Source organism: Micropterus dolomieu, linkage group LG20 (genome assembly GCF_021292245.1).
Source record: "Micropterus dolomieu isolate WLL.071019.BEF.003 ecotype Adirondacks linkage group LG20, ASM2129224v1, whole genome shotgun sequence".
NCBI classification, from domain to species: Eukaryota; Metazoa; Chordata; class Actinopteri; order Centrarchiformes; family Centrarchidae; genus Micropterus; species Micropterus dolomieu.
The window spans coordinates 26,394,656-26,409,345 of NC_060169.1; the positions used below are offsets into that span (position 1 = coordinate 26,394,656).

At 42.2% G+C, this 14,690-nt stretch overlaps 1 protein-coding gene across 1 annotated transcript in view; it reads right to left on the reverse strand.

The window, feature by feature from the left end:
* fam214a (family with sequence similarity 214 member A) overlaps window positions 1-7,155 on the reverse strand; it is a 37,567-nt gene extending 30,412 nt beyond the window's left edge. The window contains exon 1 of the mRNA XM_046033543.1: window positions 5,837-7,155. Within this exon, the coding sequence (XP_045889499.1) occupies window positions 5,837-5,867 (31 nt within the window). The 5' untranslated portion in view covers window positions 5,868-7,155. The remainder of the gene's footprint in view (window positions 1-5,836) is intronic.
* Window positions 7,156-14,690: the final 7,535 nt, after the last annotated feature.

Sequence of the window (14,690 nt, forward strand, 5' to 3'; positions counted from 1 at the left end):
TTGGGGGGGGGGGGGGGGGGGGGGGGGGGGGGGAGTAGCTGTTCCAAATATGTACACCTGCTTTTATGTCTGCGATTGACTAAAAGCATTACACCTATTTCCGTACAGGGTAGCAGTTAGACAGGCAGCAGCTAATCCGCCCCAAACTCCCTTAAAAAAATCACGGAGTTTTGTGAGTTGTTGAGTTAGGGGAAACTATATTTGTTGTGAAATGCTGTCTACTACAAAATCGTTATTATTGATCCCCTCTTGTAAATTCGGCAAATGAAATGCATGACGTTATTCCTTTGTATACAGTGTCAGTTTGTCCCAGGGTGTTGCAGTACTGGCGTGAAACCTGCTCCGTCGCTAAACAGCAGATCAGCTGCTTATCAGGATGTGATTTCAGTTTTCTGTTACTGCATTTTTGAAAGCAGTATATATTTTATTGTCTTGACTGTTAATTAGCACATGCAAAAACCAACCTCAGGTTTAATTTACAGGCTAAATGAGAGGCATTGTGTAATTTTGCGATTCATAATCCCAATAGTCGATTATTCGTTTCAATAATCGATAGATTAATCCACTATCAAAATAGTTGTTAGTTGCAGCCTTAATTTGAAGACATCACTTTGGCCCCTGGAACATTGTGATGAGCATTTTTCACAATTTCTTGACATTTTATAGAATTCACGATTAGTTAAGTCTATAAAATAGGCAGCAGATTAGTTGAAAATAATCGTTGCAGCCCTAATAGCAGTGCAGTTGAGTATGTGTCCTGATAAAGAGCTGGTGTGCAAAATAAAATGTTCCAGCATTATGTAAGAGCATTGCTGGACTGGGGGGACTGGTTGCCCAATCCAATGTAGCAGCTAGGCAAGGCTAGGCTACTTACAGTCAAAGCTGTCACAACAGCATTGATTTAGGCTGATTACTCCAGGGGCCAGGATTGTAACTCACAGCTGAATGCCTACCCAGTATTGGTATTCATTGCGAAAGGCTGCTCTGAATCTTTCTGTACAATGGGGAGTCCAATATCCATGTTCAGTGCAGCTGGGTCAGCAAATAGCAGTGGTGTTGTATTAAAAGGCTATAAGGTGAAAGTTAAACTAGTTGATGAAATGTATACCTACTGTAAGATTGTGTACGCATAAATAGGAAAGGCAAGCGGACCTTTTAAATGACTAAAAGATTATGGTTTTCAGTGATTCTGTTGCCCTTGGTTTCCAACTGTCACACAGAGTACTACCAACTACCTGAAAAGACAGTACTACCAACGAGCACTTGTTTTGCTGTAGTTAAAAACCTTGAGAAAAGGGACTCAGTAAATAAATTAGTCAAAAAAGTGAGAAAAATACACAGACAGACTCCAACTGTGTGACGGGAGTAAAACGAAGGAGAGCACTTGTTGTGGCTGCCTGCTGCTATAGGATAAATCACTGCTGAGGAAGAGGCAAAGACAACACCGGAGTAGACAGGTGCTGCACAGGACAACAGTGTGTGTCGCTCTGCATTATCTGAGTCTCTCATCAGTGAGAGTGTATAGTCTGATCCGCTGGCATGTGGTTGGGACATCTCAAGGCAGCTGTAATCTGGCTGAGCGCATGGCTGAAGGTAGTGGAATAAATTGGGGGGGGGGGGGGGGGGCCCCCCTTAAAGGACTAATTGCTCCAAACAGGAAGCACCATCAAACAAACACACCAAACAGCATTACACAGAGAGCAGGAGCACAGCGCTGAGGCTGGCCAAGCTGACTGAGTCTCTCAAACATGACTAGCGCGGAGGTCATCTCTGTGTGTGTTGTTAAATGTGTGTCTGAAAGGGGGGAGAGAATGAGAGCTGTGGTTGAGGGCATAAAGGTGGAGGCATTCTTAGCTCTTTGCTCATACATTTCCCAAGATGGCCTCATATAACCATATAACACAAAGTGTTTTTTTGTTTTGTCCCTTCAGTGATCTGGTTGCAAGGAGCACCGCCGCAGTTGAGCAGAAACAGCCTATTTTTATGCTGTAAACAATTCCAATGTGGTTTTTGAATCCAACTTTGTCCTTCTACATATGGAGACCACACATTAAAACAAAATGATGCCTTTAAGGATGCAAATAAAACTAAGCTTAACCACACTTCAACGGAAACTGTTTGAACCTTGACTGGTGTAAACAGCTCCCAAGTTTTCCATAGCTGCTCTTTATGGGACCTGTAAAAGCTGTCAGTTGAGCCACATGGTTCAACGGTACAGTGCTCATTAGGGCCAATAGCAATCTGTTGCTACATTCACCCTCTCCTTGCACCCCATGTACTCTCACTCACACACACACACACACACACACACACACCATCCTGACTCACAGCTCAACTCACAGGAAAACAAGGGGGTCAGATGACTTTGGTTAGGCCCCTGAGCAGAACATAAGTGCTCTTCTTCTTCCTTCATAATAAAAGCATGGTTCATAAGGTGCCACAAAGCGTTGCTGCAAGAACAAAAGTCTTTTGATTTATATCAGGAGCTGAAGTTCAGACTTAGAGCTTAGACTGATGCTGCTTTTTTCTTTGGACACCAATTCTTGTGCCACAACTCATGGTATTAGCTGCCAGTGCTCCTTTTTGTTTTTCCTTTTTTAGGGCGGGTTGACACCAGCCTTGTTTAGTCTGGCTGAACCCTGAAGCGATAATCCCCATGATGGTGCGGTTTGTTTGGGTTGGTGCGAACGCTGGACTCGAATTCTAGTGCGGACCAAACAACCGCCTCTGGTCCGCCTCAAAGAGGTGGTCTCGGACTGCTGTCAAGTGAACTCTGAAGCGGTTAATTTCTGGTGTGAACACACTTTTGAACAGGGAGCCTTTCATGCAGCCGTGCATAGATGCTCGCCAGTACTTTTCGTGAACTGACCAATCACAGCATGGAGAAGGCGGGACATTAAAAAAAGGCTGAGACACTCCAGCAAAGTTTAGAAATGTTGAACTCGTTGACTAACCACCAAGTAGGCCTAGAGCGTTTTTCTTGCTCAATAATTGAATGACTGAAGAAACCCACAAAAATTAAACTGCCGTTTTGTCCAACTGGAATTAATATTATAGGCAATTAATGGTAAGCTATCGTAGCCTGTACTATTATCTGAAATTATAATAAATACACAAACATTAGTGTTGATCAAACCTTAACCACAGTGGTGTAGGCTAATTTCAGAGAAAGGTTTTATTTGTGACACAGCTGAATCTCAACTAATGAACTATCTGTATGCAAATTATCCAAATCAAGTGTAACCTGTAAATATACTATTATACTAACATTATACTTTACTTGTATACCTTTACTCCTCCAGGTTGCGGATATATTTTGTTTATCAAATGATCAGAAATAACAAGAAAATGCATAGATTTCGGTCATAAGATAACTCACTGCCTTTACTGTACGCGTACTGGTTACTTATGGTTACTGTTGCGCGAAGTCACCCCCCAAAGGCCCATTCTGAGCCAGGAAAAACACTGTTAGCAGGGCACAAACCTGGACTCAACAAAGTGAGATGCCTCCTGAATATCTGGGCTGTGGAGAATGTTTCTCAATTACTAGTGAAGGTGCATAAGGACAGAATATTCAGCGATAAAATGAAGGAAAATGTATTCGTTTGGTTTTTTTATCTGCTGACTGTATGACCAATAATCGACTGCCATTTCCGCTACATGGCTTTTGTTGACAATTTATAGACCTTTTGATTTTTACCTTTGTAAATGTAAACCGGGCCAGTTGTCAAATTTAAACAAAGTATTATCCTTGCATTGGTTCTCTTCAGGAACTGGACCTTTAAGGTGTGATCCTGCCCTTAAATACAAATGCCATGCAGTATTGAACCAATTAGGATCAATCGTCCAAGCGTAAGTTAATATGAGGCCATCACTAGACATCATGTCTTAAGTGTATGTGGGGCTATTCATACACAAACTATTATTATACTTCTGAATTGATGTTGTTCTGAAGATTTATAAAATGGTGTTGTTATGGCAGTGACTAAGACATAGAACTTAATTTGGATTGGTCACGTCAGCCTGATATGGGATATGTTTATTAGGTTCGAGCACAGACACGGATTTGATATGTTGAACTTCAGCGCCACCAGTTCCCATAGTCCCCTCTCAAAGTGCTAAAGGTGGAGCGAGGGTGCCAAGGTATGGCAGGGCAGGGTTCAGTCTGATTCTAGCACCTCATCACGCACCTAAAGCCTTGGCTTGACTTTTCACACCCACCTGAACAGGAGGCTGCAGCCTGTGAGACTTGCTGAAGGAGTATTAGTGATAAGGTTAGAGGGCTGGGGTTAGATACACACGTCTGGACTTGTTCAGCTCTCCCCTTCAAACTTAACATAGCTAGGCTCTCCTAGAAACCCTCAATCCAGCATTAGAGCAGTGAAAGGGCCTGCTCTGTGCTCAACTCAACCGTGCTGTGGTCCGAGCCTCTGAATAAACAGCTTCTCTCACCACTGCAGTCCCTTTCTCGGAGAGCAGGGAGAGGAGAAGCAATCTGGTATCTCCACCAAAGGAACGGCACAGTATGTTCCAAATAACAATAGCCCCACTGTGTCTGCCAGTCAAATAGGGAGCTACCGCTGTGGAGCAGCTTTTACTGGCACAAGCTTTCATAATTAGAACATGACAGTGAGAGAGCCAACTTGACATGGCAACAACATGGCAACGAACAGACTCGCTGTAGTAATGTGCCTTAGGCCAACAGTTGTCAATCCTTTTGGCTGATACGAGGCAAATAAACACACACTGAGTATTTGGTACATTAAATCATCTCAATATCCCCCAATTTGAGAGTCATTATCCCAACCAATAATCCAGCATACAACAGCAGTGGTGCCGTTTGCTGCTCACAGTTGACCCAGCATGCTGTGCTGCATTATTAGGCTATAATTACACAGTACAGTGCCAGTCAGTGTGCCCTTTACTCTGGCTAGTCACATCACACAGATGTCTGGGTCAGTGCTTCTATATAAAGGCCGCAGGATTGTACAGGCAAGGACGGGCAAGGCAAGGCTAGGGTTAAAAGTATAGGCCCATATAGGGCACATGTTTACAGTTTGTTTTGGAGTCCTATTACAAGTATTTTGTGCTCTAAGCAAGATCTCACTCAGGCCAGTCAGCAACCTGACTGCAGTTTCATAACCAATGCAAACATACAGACTACCCCGACTGACTGCAGATAATGTCATCATGACTGAGTACAGTGGCACTTCACTGCTTCCAAGTATGGTGCTATTGTGCAGTTGACAACACCAACTATTTGTTTTTTTTAAATTGTGTCAGGGCAGAGATTAAGGTTCTGAGAAGCGCTTTACAAATTAATGCAGTGGTAAAATTATCATAATCACATTGAAACAAACAAGGGTGTCCCCTCTGTCCCTGTTTTACCTCCTGCTGCAGATATAGCGACATGTAAACAGGTTGCAGAGCATAAGGCAGGAGCCTTATTTCCACAACAGGGTGGGTGTCAAGTACATTTTGCAGCAAGAGATTGTCAAAACAAGAGCTACTGGCAAAAAAGGGAAGAGCATTTGGCATGAGAGGATCTTGCAGGTTATATGTTGATGCAACAGTGGGGAAAAGAGACAGCTGACATTCGTGGTAACATCCAAAACTAGGGCACCAAATGCGTGTTATATGTACACGTCCTCATCGACTCAGGTCAGGCTTTGTTAATTCACATAACCAGTGACCAGGCTGACCGGCTGTTACATAATTCCCTGGCCTGAATCTTCTCTCAGGGGAATGGGTACAGTCAGTGCACAAAAAGCTTGCCCACACACTGACCATCAAGTCCACTCCACATGTGTCTGTGTGTTTTTGGTGCCCCACATACCTCGCTCGGGCTTCATGTTGTCCAGTGTCATCAGGTTGCCTTCAGGGTCCTCTTGCAAGGTCTTCTCTCTTTCTATCACACACACACAGTCTTGACAGCAACACAACGGTGTCTGGACCCCCCAAACCCTCTGTGACTGAGACCTGCTCTATTAGCGAAGCAATAATATCAGCTGTGAAGCCTGTGCGTTGGTGCCAGCTGCCCCCTATCCAACAACAAAGCATTGCTTTGTTAGCATGCTACTGTACGCTTCCATCGAGTCGCACTGTATTGTCCAACTGACTAACACAAAGACAGCTGATAGCGAATGCCAGTTAGAGTCAGCGTTTGGTAATGGAGATGCCAACCTGCCTGCTAGCGAGTAACCAATCTGGCTACTAGTAATTTAACTAGCAAGTTGGCTACTCTCACAGTCAGTCTCAAATTCCACCACCTGAACCACAGTTACGTCGCGATGCATTTCTATGTCTCATCTCCTGCAACACTGGCTCCTCACAACGGCGCTCTGCCAGGACGGGGGGTTGCTAACTCAGCAGTGTGAGCTAGATAGCAAACACAAACTAACTAACTTTATCGTTACTGTGTAGTCAAGCGTCTATTGGTGACGACGACCTCACAAACATCCCAACCCCCCACTGTAGCGCAGGTAGCCACGGCTCAGCAACAAACACCGCTTCCCGACGACGGACGGTGTCGATATTTATTTTTTTGCTACGGCGAGAGCACATTCAGCGTATCACTATTCTCACGAAAACCGGTGATATCACACGGGTATGGGCCAATTTCTATCCATCGACAGCGGTGGAACCGTCGCCATCTACTTAATGTTAGAAACGCCACCTGTACTGACTTCCTTTGCGATCTTCATTAAAACTTTTCTAACCTACAACAAACAGCCCGACTCTGCTCGGAAAGCTTCGGCAACACGGCAACGTTTTCCACGAGGGTTTACCGAGCAGCAGTTGGTATTTACCGCTGACAGGCCAAGCTGACTGCTGAAATTACAAGACTATCTCGATACTAATATTATTCAGGCGAAATGCAGATGAAAGGAACAGTGAGTCCTCCTAGTCGTGATGCTTTACAGTCTGCCTCCCCTCCCCACCGCTTGTCAAAACAGATCAGCGCAGCTCCAGTCACGTGTCCCAACAACAGACCCAGTCGTCACTTCCTCCCTCTCTGCCAGCCTCGCATGAACTCGCAGCCATAGCAACCGCCAAGTTAGAAGTGGTAACAGAACTTGTGAGGAAGACGTCTCTGGTGAAAAGAAATTTAAAAAAACAACAACGGCCTGTAAAACTTTCTCTCTCACTGCTGTTACATCAATGACCGTTGATGTTTGGCCAGGGAAACGGGACCAACAACAGAACGGGCTACTCTCGCAAGCTGATTGGTCAGTGGGGTTCGGTGCGCGTTCACGTGCGCACGTGAGGGCTCGTTTTTTTTCGTCGTGAACATTTTGTACTGGCCTGTTTGAAGCCTATGGTGTGCACTATGGTTTAAGGTAAAGCTATTATATGTTGTAGTACAAAGTCTTGACTGACGAAATTACTTATAAAGCAACTGAGAAGTTCCTGGCAAATTGTTAGATATCAGCCAGAGGCAAGGACTTTGTTTCAGATTTTCATTCGTTGTCACTTTTCAAAAATTAAAGAATGTTTTGGCTCGTACATGTTTCAGACAAGCGAACTGACATATTTGTTATTTGTTACGTCGTCCAACAAAAGGGAGCTTCAGCCATTTTCAATAATAGGGGAACGACTGTTAAACAGTCAGTCAGAAAAGTATAAAAACTATAGTCCAGCCCAAGGCAATGTGGCAAAGTAATGGTAGAGATGTGGTACAATATCCACTATCATTCAACAGTTGACCCCTCATTGTAAAAAAGACTGCCCTTTGACCTAAAAGAACTTAACTTAAAAGTTAACTTTAAATGTTAAGTTTAAGTGAAAAGGTAGATCCAGAACCCAATAAATTCAGCATGAGATCCATTGTTATTTTGGTACAAATGGAAAAGGACAGAGGGAGAGCTCTTTGTTTTAATCTCTTCTCTGCTAAGACCTCTTGGGGACAAAAGGCAAAGGCCAAAATGAGGACACTAGAATCTGCTTCACCAATCTGTTTGGCAGCTGCTTTGCACTTTGTGTGTTATTGTTCTTTGCTACACACAAATATATTCTATAGAGGGGACTGGAGTTTGGTTAAAATGACTAGTGTTATTGTAATATTTTGGATAGACTACTGAAAAAGAAAAATTCTATATCCTGTTGTTGTCACAGGGTAGGACTGAACAATTCATCAAAATATAATCAAATTTATCCAGAGAATAGGGTCATAAAGTCCACAATGACAATGCAAGCATCTGCCAGTTGTTTATGGGCCCCCTCTGGGGAGGGAACAAAGTTTACAAAGTTAGTCTACTACTGTAACAGATTTACACCAAAATTATGTTTAACAGTCTATCCATAAACCCATCTATCTATCTATCTTATGATAGCATAAGAAACCCTGTGGTCTCCTATCAGGGGTTTAGCTCGGAAACAGCTGTGCAAGGGGTGCTGTTGAGGGTGATTGTTGGCCGTCAGGGTTTAAGGGGCTCAAAAATTGTGGAGTGTGCTCCTGAGTAGTTAACAACAACATTGACAGCAGACCAACATGAGATGCCAATAATCCTAGCTACAGGGCTAAAGGGGAATTCTACAATAAAACTAATTTCACATTAAGTAGGGAGACATGGTACAATGAATGCAGACTCCAGTGGTTGAAATGCCTTGTGGTAGGAAGAATCCACCATCGTTGACTTTCAGTCCAATTTAAAAAAAAAATGCTTGGTGTGAAGCAGCTTTGTGAACTTTGCCACTTTGAGTTAACTTGGTGCTCGGACTTTGCCACTGTTTGTTAGTTGTAGTGTTGCAACTAGCCAATCACAGCCCAAAGAAAAGAGTTGTATTAAAAATCTTAGGAGTGTGAAGGGGAAGCTGAATCTAGTTGATGATGACATGAAGAGATAAATCCTGGAGCTAACAGTAGCAACTCCCAGAAAGCTGTGACCCCACCCTTGCTCATTTTAAAGAGATATGGGGACATTTCCTGATTCACAGCTGGAAGATCTGCATTCACTTAAAGCTCATTTGGATTTGATATCTTAGTCCATAGTGCACACTGTTTAGTGTAATAAAACCAAACATCATTATAAGTATTGATGCTTTAGTGGGTTTAAATGATCTTCTTTTAGTGTGACTTTTCCCTTTAAGAATGTAGGCAAATGCCAACAAAGTTCTTGTGCTTTTAAAAATAAATGTTATAGCCCCATCTAGTGGCAGGATACAAGTAATGCAGTAAATAAAAGGAAGCGCTATCTATCTATCTATCTATCTATCTATCTATCTATCTATCTATCTGTCTGTCTGTCTGTCTGTCTGTCTGTCTAGTAAAAAGGAGAAGAGGGACACAGGAAGACTCCAGAGACCGAAAGATAAATGTTGTACAAATAAGACTGTACCTGAGGTGAAACTGTGTGGACATGTTGCCAAGTGTTGGGACTCCCTTGGGTCATTGTCCTATGACTCCATCATCCTCATTCAAGGCAAGTACATTCATAAATAAGAGATTGTCCTTCATCTGTGTGGCACACTGCAGTGCCTTTATTCAGTTCACTTTGACCCATTTAAAAAGTTGAAAAGCGTATGCACACACACACATTTGACACACATTACACACACAATAGTTATAGTTGTAGGAGGTCACAAAGGCCCATGAGCATTAGTTAGCAAGTAAGGTGGATGACTGAAACTAGATTATATCATGTTCTTGCTCACAAAAGTAGCATACCTTGTGTCTTATGTATACTTTTCTTAACACAATATTCACCAAGTGTCTTCACACATAGCTCAGCTGACCCATCTTACATTGTCCCTCATTGCATCCTAAAGGAAACGACTGTCCAGGCATGGGTCTAGTTTGGCTTCTTTGACAAGTTTGACAAAGTTTTGGTTCAACCGTAGACCAAAACAGTGGCGAGATCTGCTGTCCACTGGCTCAGTTTGATGAGGATCAATGATTTACCACTGACTCAATGTTTAACTGAGAAATGTACTTATTAGACCATCAAGAATTTGAACTTCCGATGTAAGCCTGAAGACAACAAATATATTTTAGCCTTCCCTATTTACGTGCAAAAGTTTGCCTTCAGGCCTTGAATCAGCGTAATCAGAGTTCAACATATCACCTTTGGGTGATGGATTACAGATGGATTTGCGGGGTTTAGCACCACAAACAGAGGAAACCAACTGAAAAAACTGTTTAGGCTACTTCTTTTATAGTTGTGTTACTGAGTTCAATCAATGAAAAAACTGATGGGTTAAAGTGTGGATGTCTCAGCTTGGCTTCATTCATTCATTAATCTATGTAAGTGAAGGTAAATATATTAAGGATAAAACGTTAAACTAGACAACTTTTTCTAAACTCAGGACTTTGCTCATTTATAAGTTATGATTGTGATTATTTGATTATTTAAAGGGCCACATTACCTTGCTTTTCTTTCCTTTGGGATTCAAATCTGGCTGACTCTGAAGGGTTTAGGTGAACCTAAAACTACATGACACAGCAGTATATAAAGAGGTGGCTAAGTTAACTGACCAAAGATTTTACAGCTCTGTAAAATTATCAATACATACCTTTGTTGTGAGACTGTGGTTCATTGTAAAACTTTACTCCAAAATTTGCTATTTACAATTTGAATAAAATGAACCTTCCATCCCACATTTTTAAAAATAATTTGCTGATGGTCTTTATAAGATACTGAGGTTTTTAATTATTGATTGGTTTAAACAGCTTGATATTTCCAAATGTATAGTGTTTTTAAGTAAAGATGCATGACATAAACTCCACTGATCTTCTCAGGCGACTTGTCATGCATGTTCCCATCCAAGACAGACTTATATGCCTGCTTGTCTTGTCCTCTACTTCCTCATCTGATTTGATGTTTTATTGATTCAATTTGCCTGTCTGAACAAAAAAAAAGAAGACAAAGCACACACACCAAAAATAAAATAATAACAAGAGCCAGGATTCAGAAGTTGGAAATACCAACCGTTTATTTTCTACTTTTGCGACTACAGAAATGTTGAAACATTTGAACACTGAAAAAAGCTGGATGACATCATCACTTGCTTCTCAATTTTCTTTCCTTCTTTTTAAAATTTGCTTAGCAATCACAACAGATGATATTGCACGGCACTGAGAAAGCAGTAGCAAAGCCTGGGAAACAGCAATGACAAATCAAGTCATGAGACATGGAGTAATACATCTGAGAGTAACACCAACAGTGGTGCCTCTCAGGCATACTCGGGCTCACACACACACACACACACACACACACACACACACACACACACACACACACACACCCCAAAAACTGAAGAAGCATTGTGAGTTGAAGAGGAAGTCAAAAGAAAAAGATCAAGTTTAACAAAAGCACAAGGCGGACGAGCGAGAGCTATGAGATTTCATTTTGAAGTGCAAGATGAACTACTACTGTAATGTATTCCTAAATGTCCATGACAACAAATATGCTTGTTTATCAAAACCCTTCAAGCATCTTTGTATATGAATAGCTGGAGGACACCCCTGTCCGGGTAAGAAACTCATTCCCCAGCGTAAGAGATCCAGGTGATTGTCTTAGGCGATGCAGTATTGTTATGAGACTTGTAGCCAAGCTACCCATCACATGGGAACTCCTTACTGACAAAATAAATAATAGAAAACGTGAAAACATTTACATTCTCCATTCTGTGACACAAAGACTGCATAACATGCTGATGTGATCTGTCATGGACATTTTAGTGATGACCTTCAGTCCTTGGAGACACTGTGCCATGTGCATGACAGAGGTGAAGCAGTACTAACAGTAAGGGCTCTAACAGCCAGAGGGAGTCTTAAACTTACTGTTGTGACATGCACCAATCAGCCGCACACACATGCAGGCACACCAGCAGTACATACAGATTTTATGGATGGATGAACACACAGTAAAGAAATATACGTAAACGAGCACACACACACACACACACACACACACACACACACACACGAACTGGCATACCTCAGCAGTACTTGACACTTGAGTTACACACACACATACACACACTTGCACTTAACCACACAGAAAAAGGAATGAGCAATCCAGGTGACTGTCTCCACACACACTTACACACTGGTAAGGTTCTTTGCAGTTTTATTAGACTTTGCTCATAGTCATTACACGAGTACGTACCAAAAGAACAGATACTAGATGGAGCGAGGCGGCAGTGCCACGGCAATTAAAAACAGACCCAGCTCCGTGGCACAGCCCCTGGCAGACCGGCTGCCCAGCCTATACTCCACCTCACTCTGTGCATGAGACAGCAAAGTGAGCAGGACTTGCAGTCCTTGTTTCAAATGCTTCAGATTGTACATTGAACAGGAGATTCCCCACATGGTAGAGTAAGCTTGTCTACAGAGCCCTACGCCTTCTACATTCTATACCCGTGCGAATGGCAAATCAAAACTCAACAAGTCTACCTCACAAATGCCAGTGCTTTTCAACGTTATACATATTTTTTTTCCAATTTTTTGGTTTGTTTTAAAAATCTTTGGATGTGCAGTAATACCCATAAAATAACTGTTTTAAAAAGTCAAAAGAATAGAAAAAACACACACACACATACACACTGCTTTTTGCCAGTTGTTCAACAAAGTAGCTCCTGTATAACTTTGTCTGTGTTGGCAAATCAACTGTCTGGGTTTCTGGCAGTGTTTAAAACACACATTGAAATGCCGGCTAGGATTTAGCTGAAGAAGAATACAAACTACTCCTTTGTTTATATCTAAGCGTGGGAAATAAGGCTGTAACATAAAACTGTCTTTTTTGTTTGTTTTTTTTCAAAAACCTACTATATACAAATCTAGAGTTTCTACAAATGCATAAATTAAAGCAGTGGTTAACCATTACAAAAATGCAAATTAAATTAAAGTCACAACACAGCAGTAGAGAAAAGGGAAAATATGAACACAATATCACAGCAGTTGGTTTTACCCTGTAAAAGCAATAGTCTACCATCATAATATTGGCATAACCCAATGTCTGATAAAAAATACGCTTCTCCCTCCATCTCTTAAGTTTCATACATCAACCCTGAAACTTGTCCTTTTGTGACTTGAAACAGAGCACTTCTTCCAAAAAAACAACAACTTTAAAATAGATAATCATACAGCTTTTTGAAGTAACAATAACAGTTACCACGCGAGTGGAGTTCTGCCTTACTCACAGATAGACGTCTCAATGCAGAACTCAAAGGAATTATTACTATGAGGTATTCAGAGACATTAGTAAAGACATGCACGGCCAGAGTGCTGGACCTTCCTACCCACAGTAGAGAGACATGGAAGGTTGGGGAAAGGAGGGATGGAGGGGTGAAAGGGGGCAGGGGAGAGGAGAAACAAAGACCTTTGGTTTAATCTGTAGAAGTGGACAACATAAATTCCTTTGGTATGTTTTCATTGCATGGTTGCGCTGGCGAAAGCACCACGGTGTGATTTTAAAAAACAACAAAAAAAAACCTTTTCCTTGTTTCTTCAGTTGTGGCCCTTCTACAGGCTGAGGTATTCACAGAGTCAAAGGTGAGAGGTCAACAGCGGTTTAACACTTTGGTTCAAGCAAGGCACTCGTCCTGGGAGTTTTTAGAAAGATTGCAACACGTCTGCTTCTACTTTCAGGAACATATCTGCCTATAGTTGAGTCAACAATTCTGCCCAAGGCTATGTCAGCTTGTCTGCCTATTGTCATTTAAAGATGTCTGACCTATTTGGTGGATCAACATTATCAACCTATAGGTACACACTAAGAGGCAGGGCCAAGTAGAAATAATGCTGTAAAAAAAGACACTCCGCCGGGGTACGCCATCAAATTTACATAGATTATTTTTTAATCAACTAAATCTTTTTTTATACATATTGCCGCAATGTCAGCTTTTTCTTTTTAATCCATTTTATCTGCCAATAAAGTGGTAGAAATGAATCCTTTGGTACTGCTAACAAGCACGGAGACAGACTGATCATATTGCTAGCGAGGGCGTTGTACCCCGCAGGCACCCGCGTGGCCGCTTGTGTGTATCTATGGCTAGATCAGCAAATCTGCCTATAGCTACATCAGCATGACTATTATGGAGCTGTAATCAGAGCACAGATGAAGCAAGAGCACGCATAGCAGGGGTGCATGGGCTGAGTGCAGGTGGGAGGGGGAGAAAGGAGAGATGAGTGGAAGAGAAAGAGTGAGATAGGAGATGGGGGAGGGGGAGACATACAGCATCTTTTAACACCACTCATAGAGGCCGTGCAATGAGAAAAAATCTTTGGTTATCTTTGGTATCATCAAAGTGATAGAAATCACGTATGGAACTTGAGTGAGGTAGCATCTTTGGTTCACACTATAAAACATCAGCAGGTCTCGACACATTTGTGTTTCTTGTCGTCTTTTTGGTTTTTTCTTTCAGAGATGAAGAAGCAGCTCTCTCTCGCCTCTCCTTCAGCGCTTGTACTGATGAATGTAGAGCTGCTAACCCTGGCCATGAGGAGGATGACGGCAAGGGTCCAGCTCAATATATTTAATGATATGCTGCCCTGCGCCAGCCCTGTGTAGTGCTTTCCTCCTAGTGCTGAAATGCATAGCTTACCAGGAGAGCGGAAGAAGGATGGGTGGGGGTGGGGTGGTAAGGGGTGGGGATTGGCAACTGGCAGGGTGGGGTGCTTTCGTATTCGGGTGACAAGCTGACATTGCTGTGTAAGCGCCTGAAAGTGATTCGATCATTGATATCAT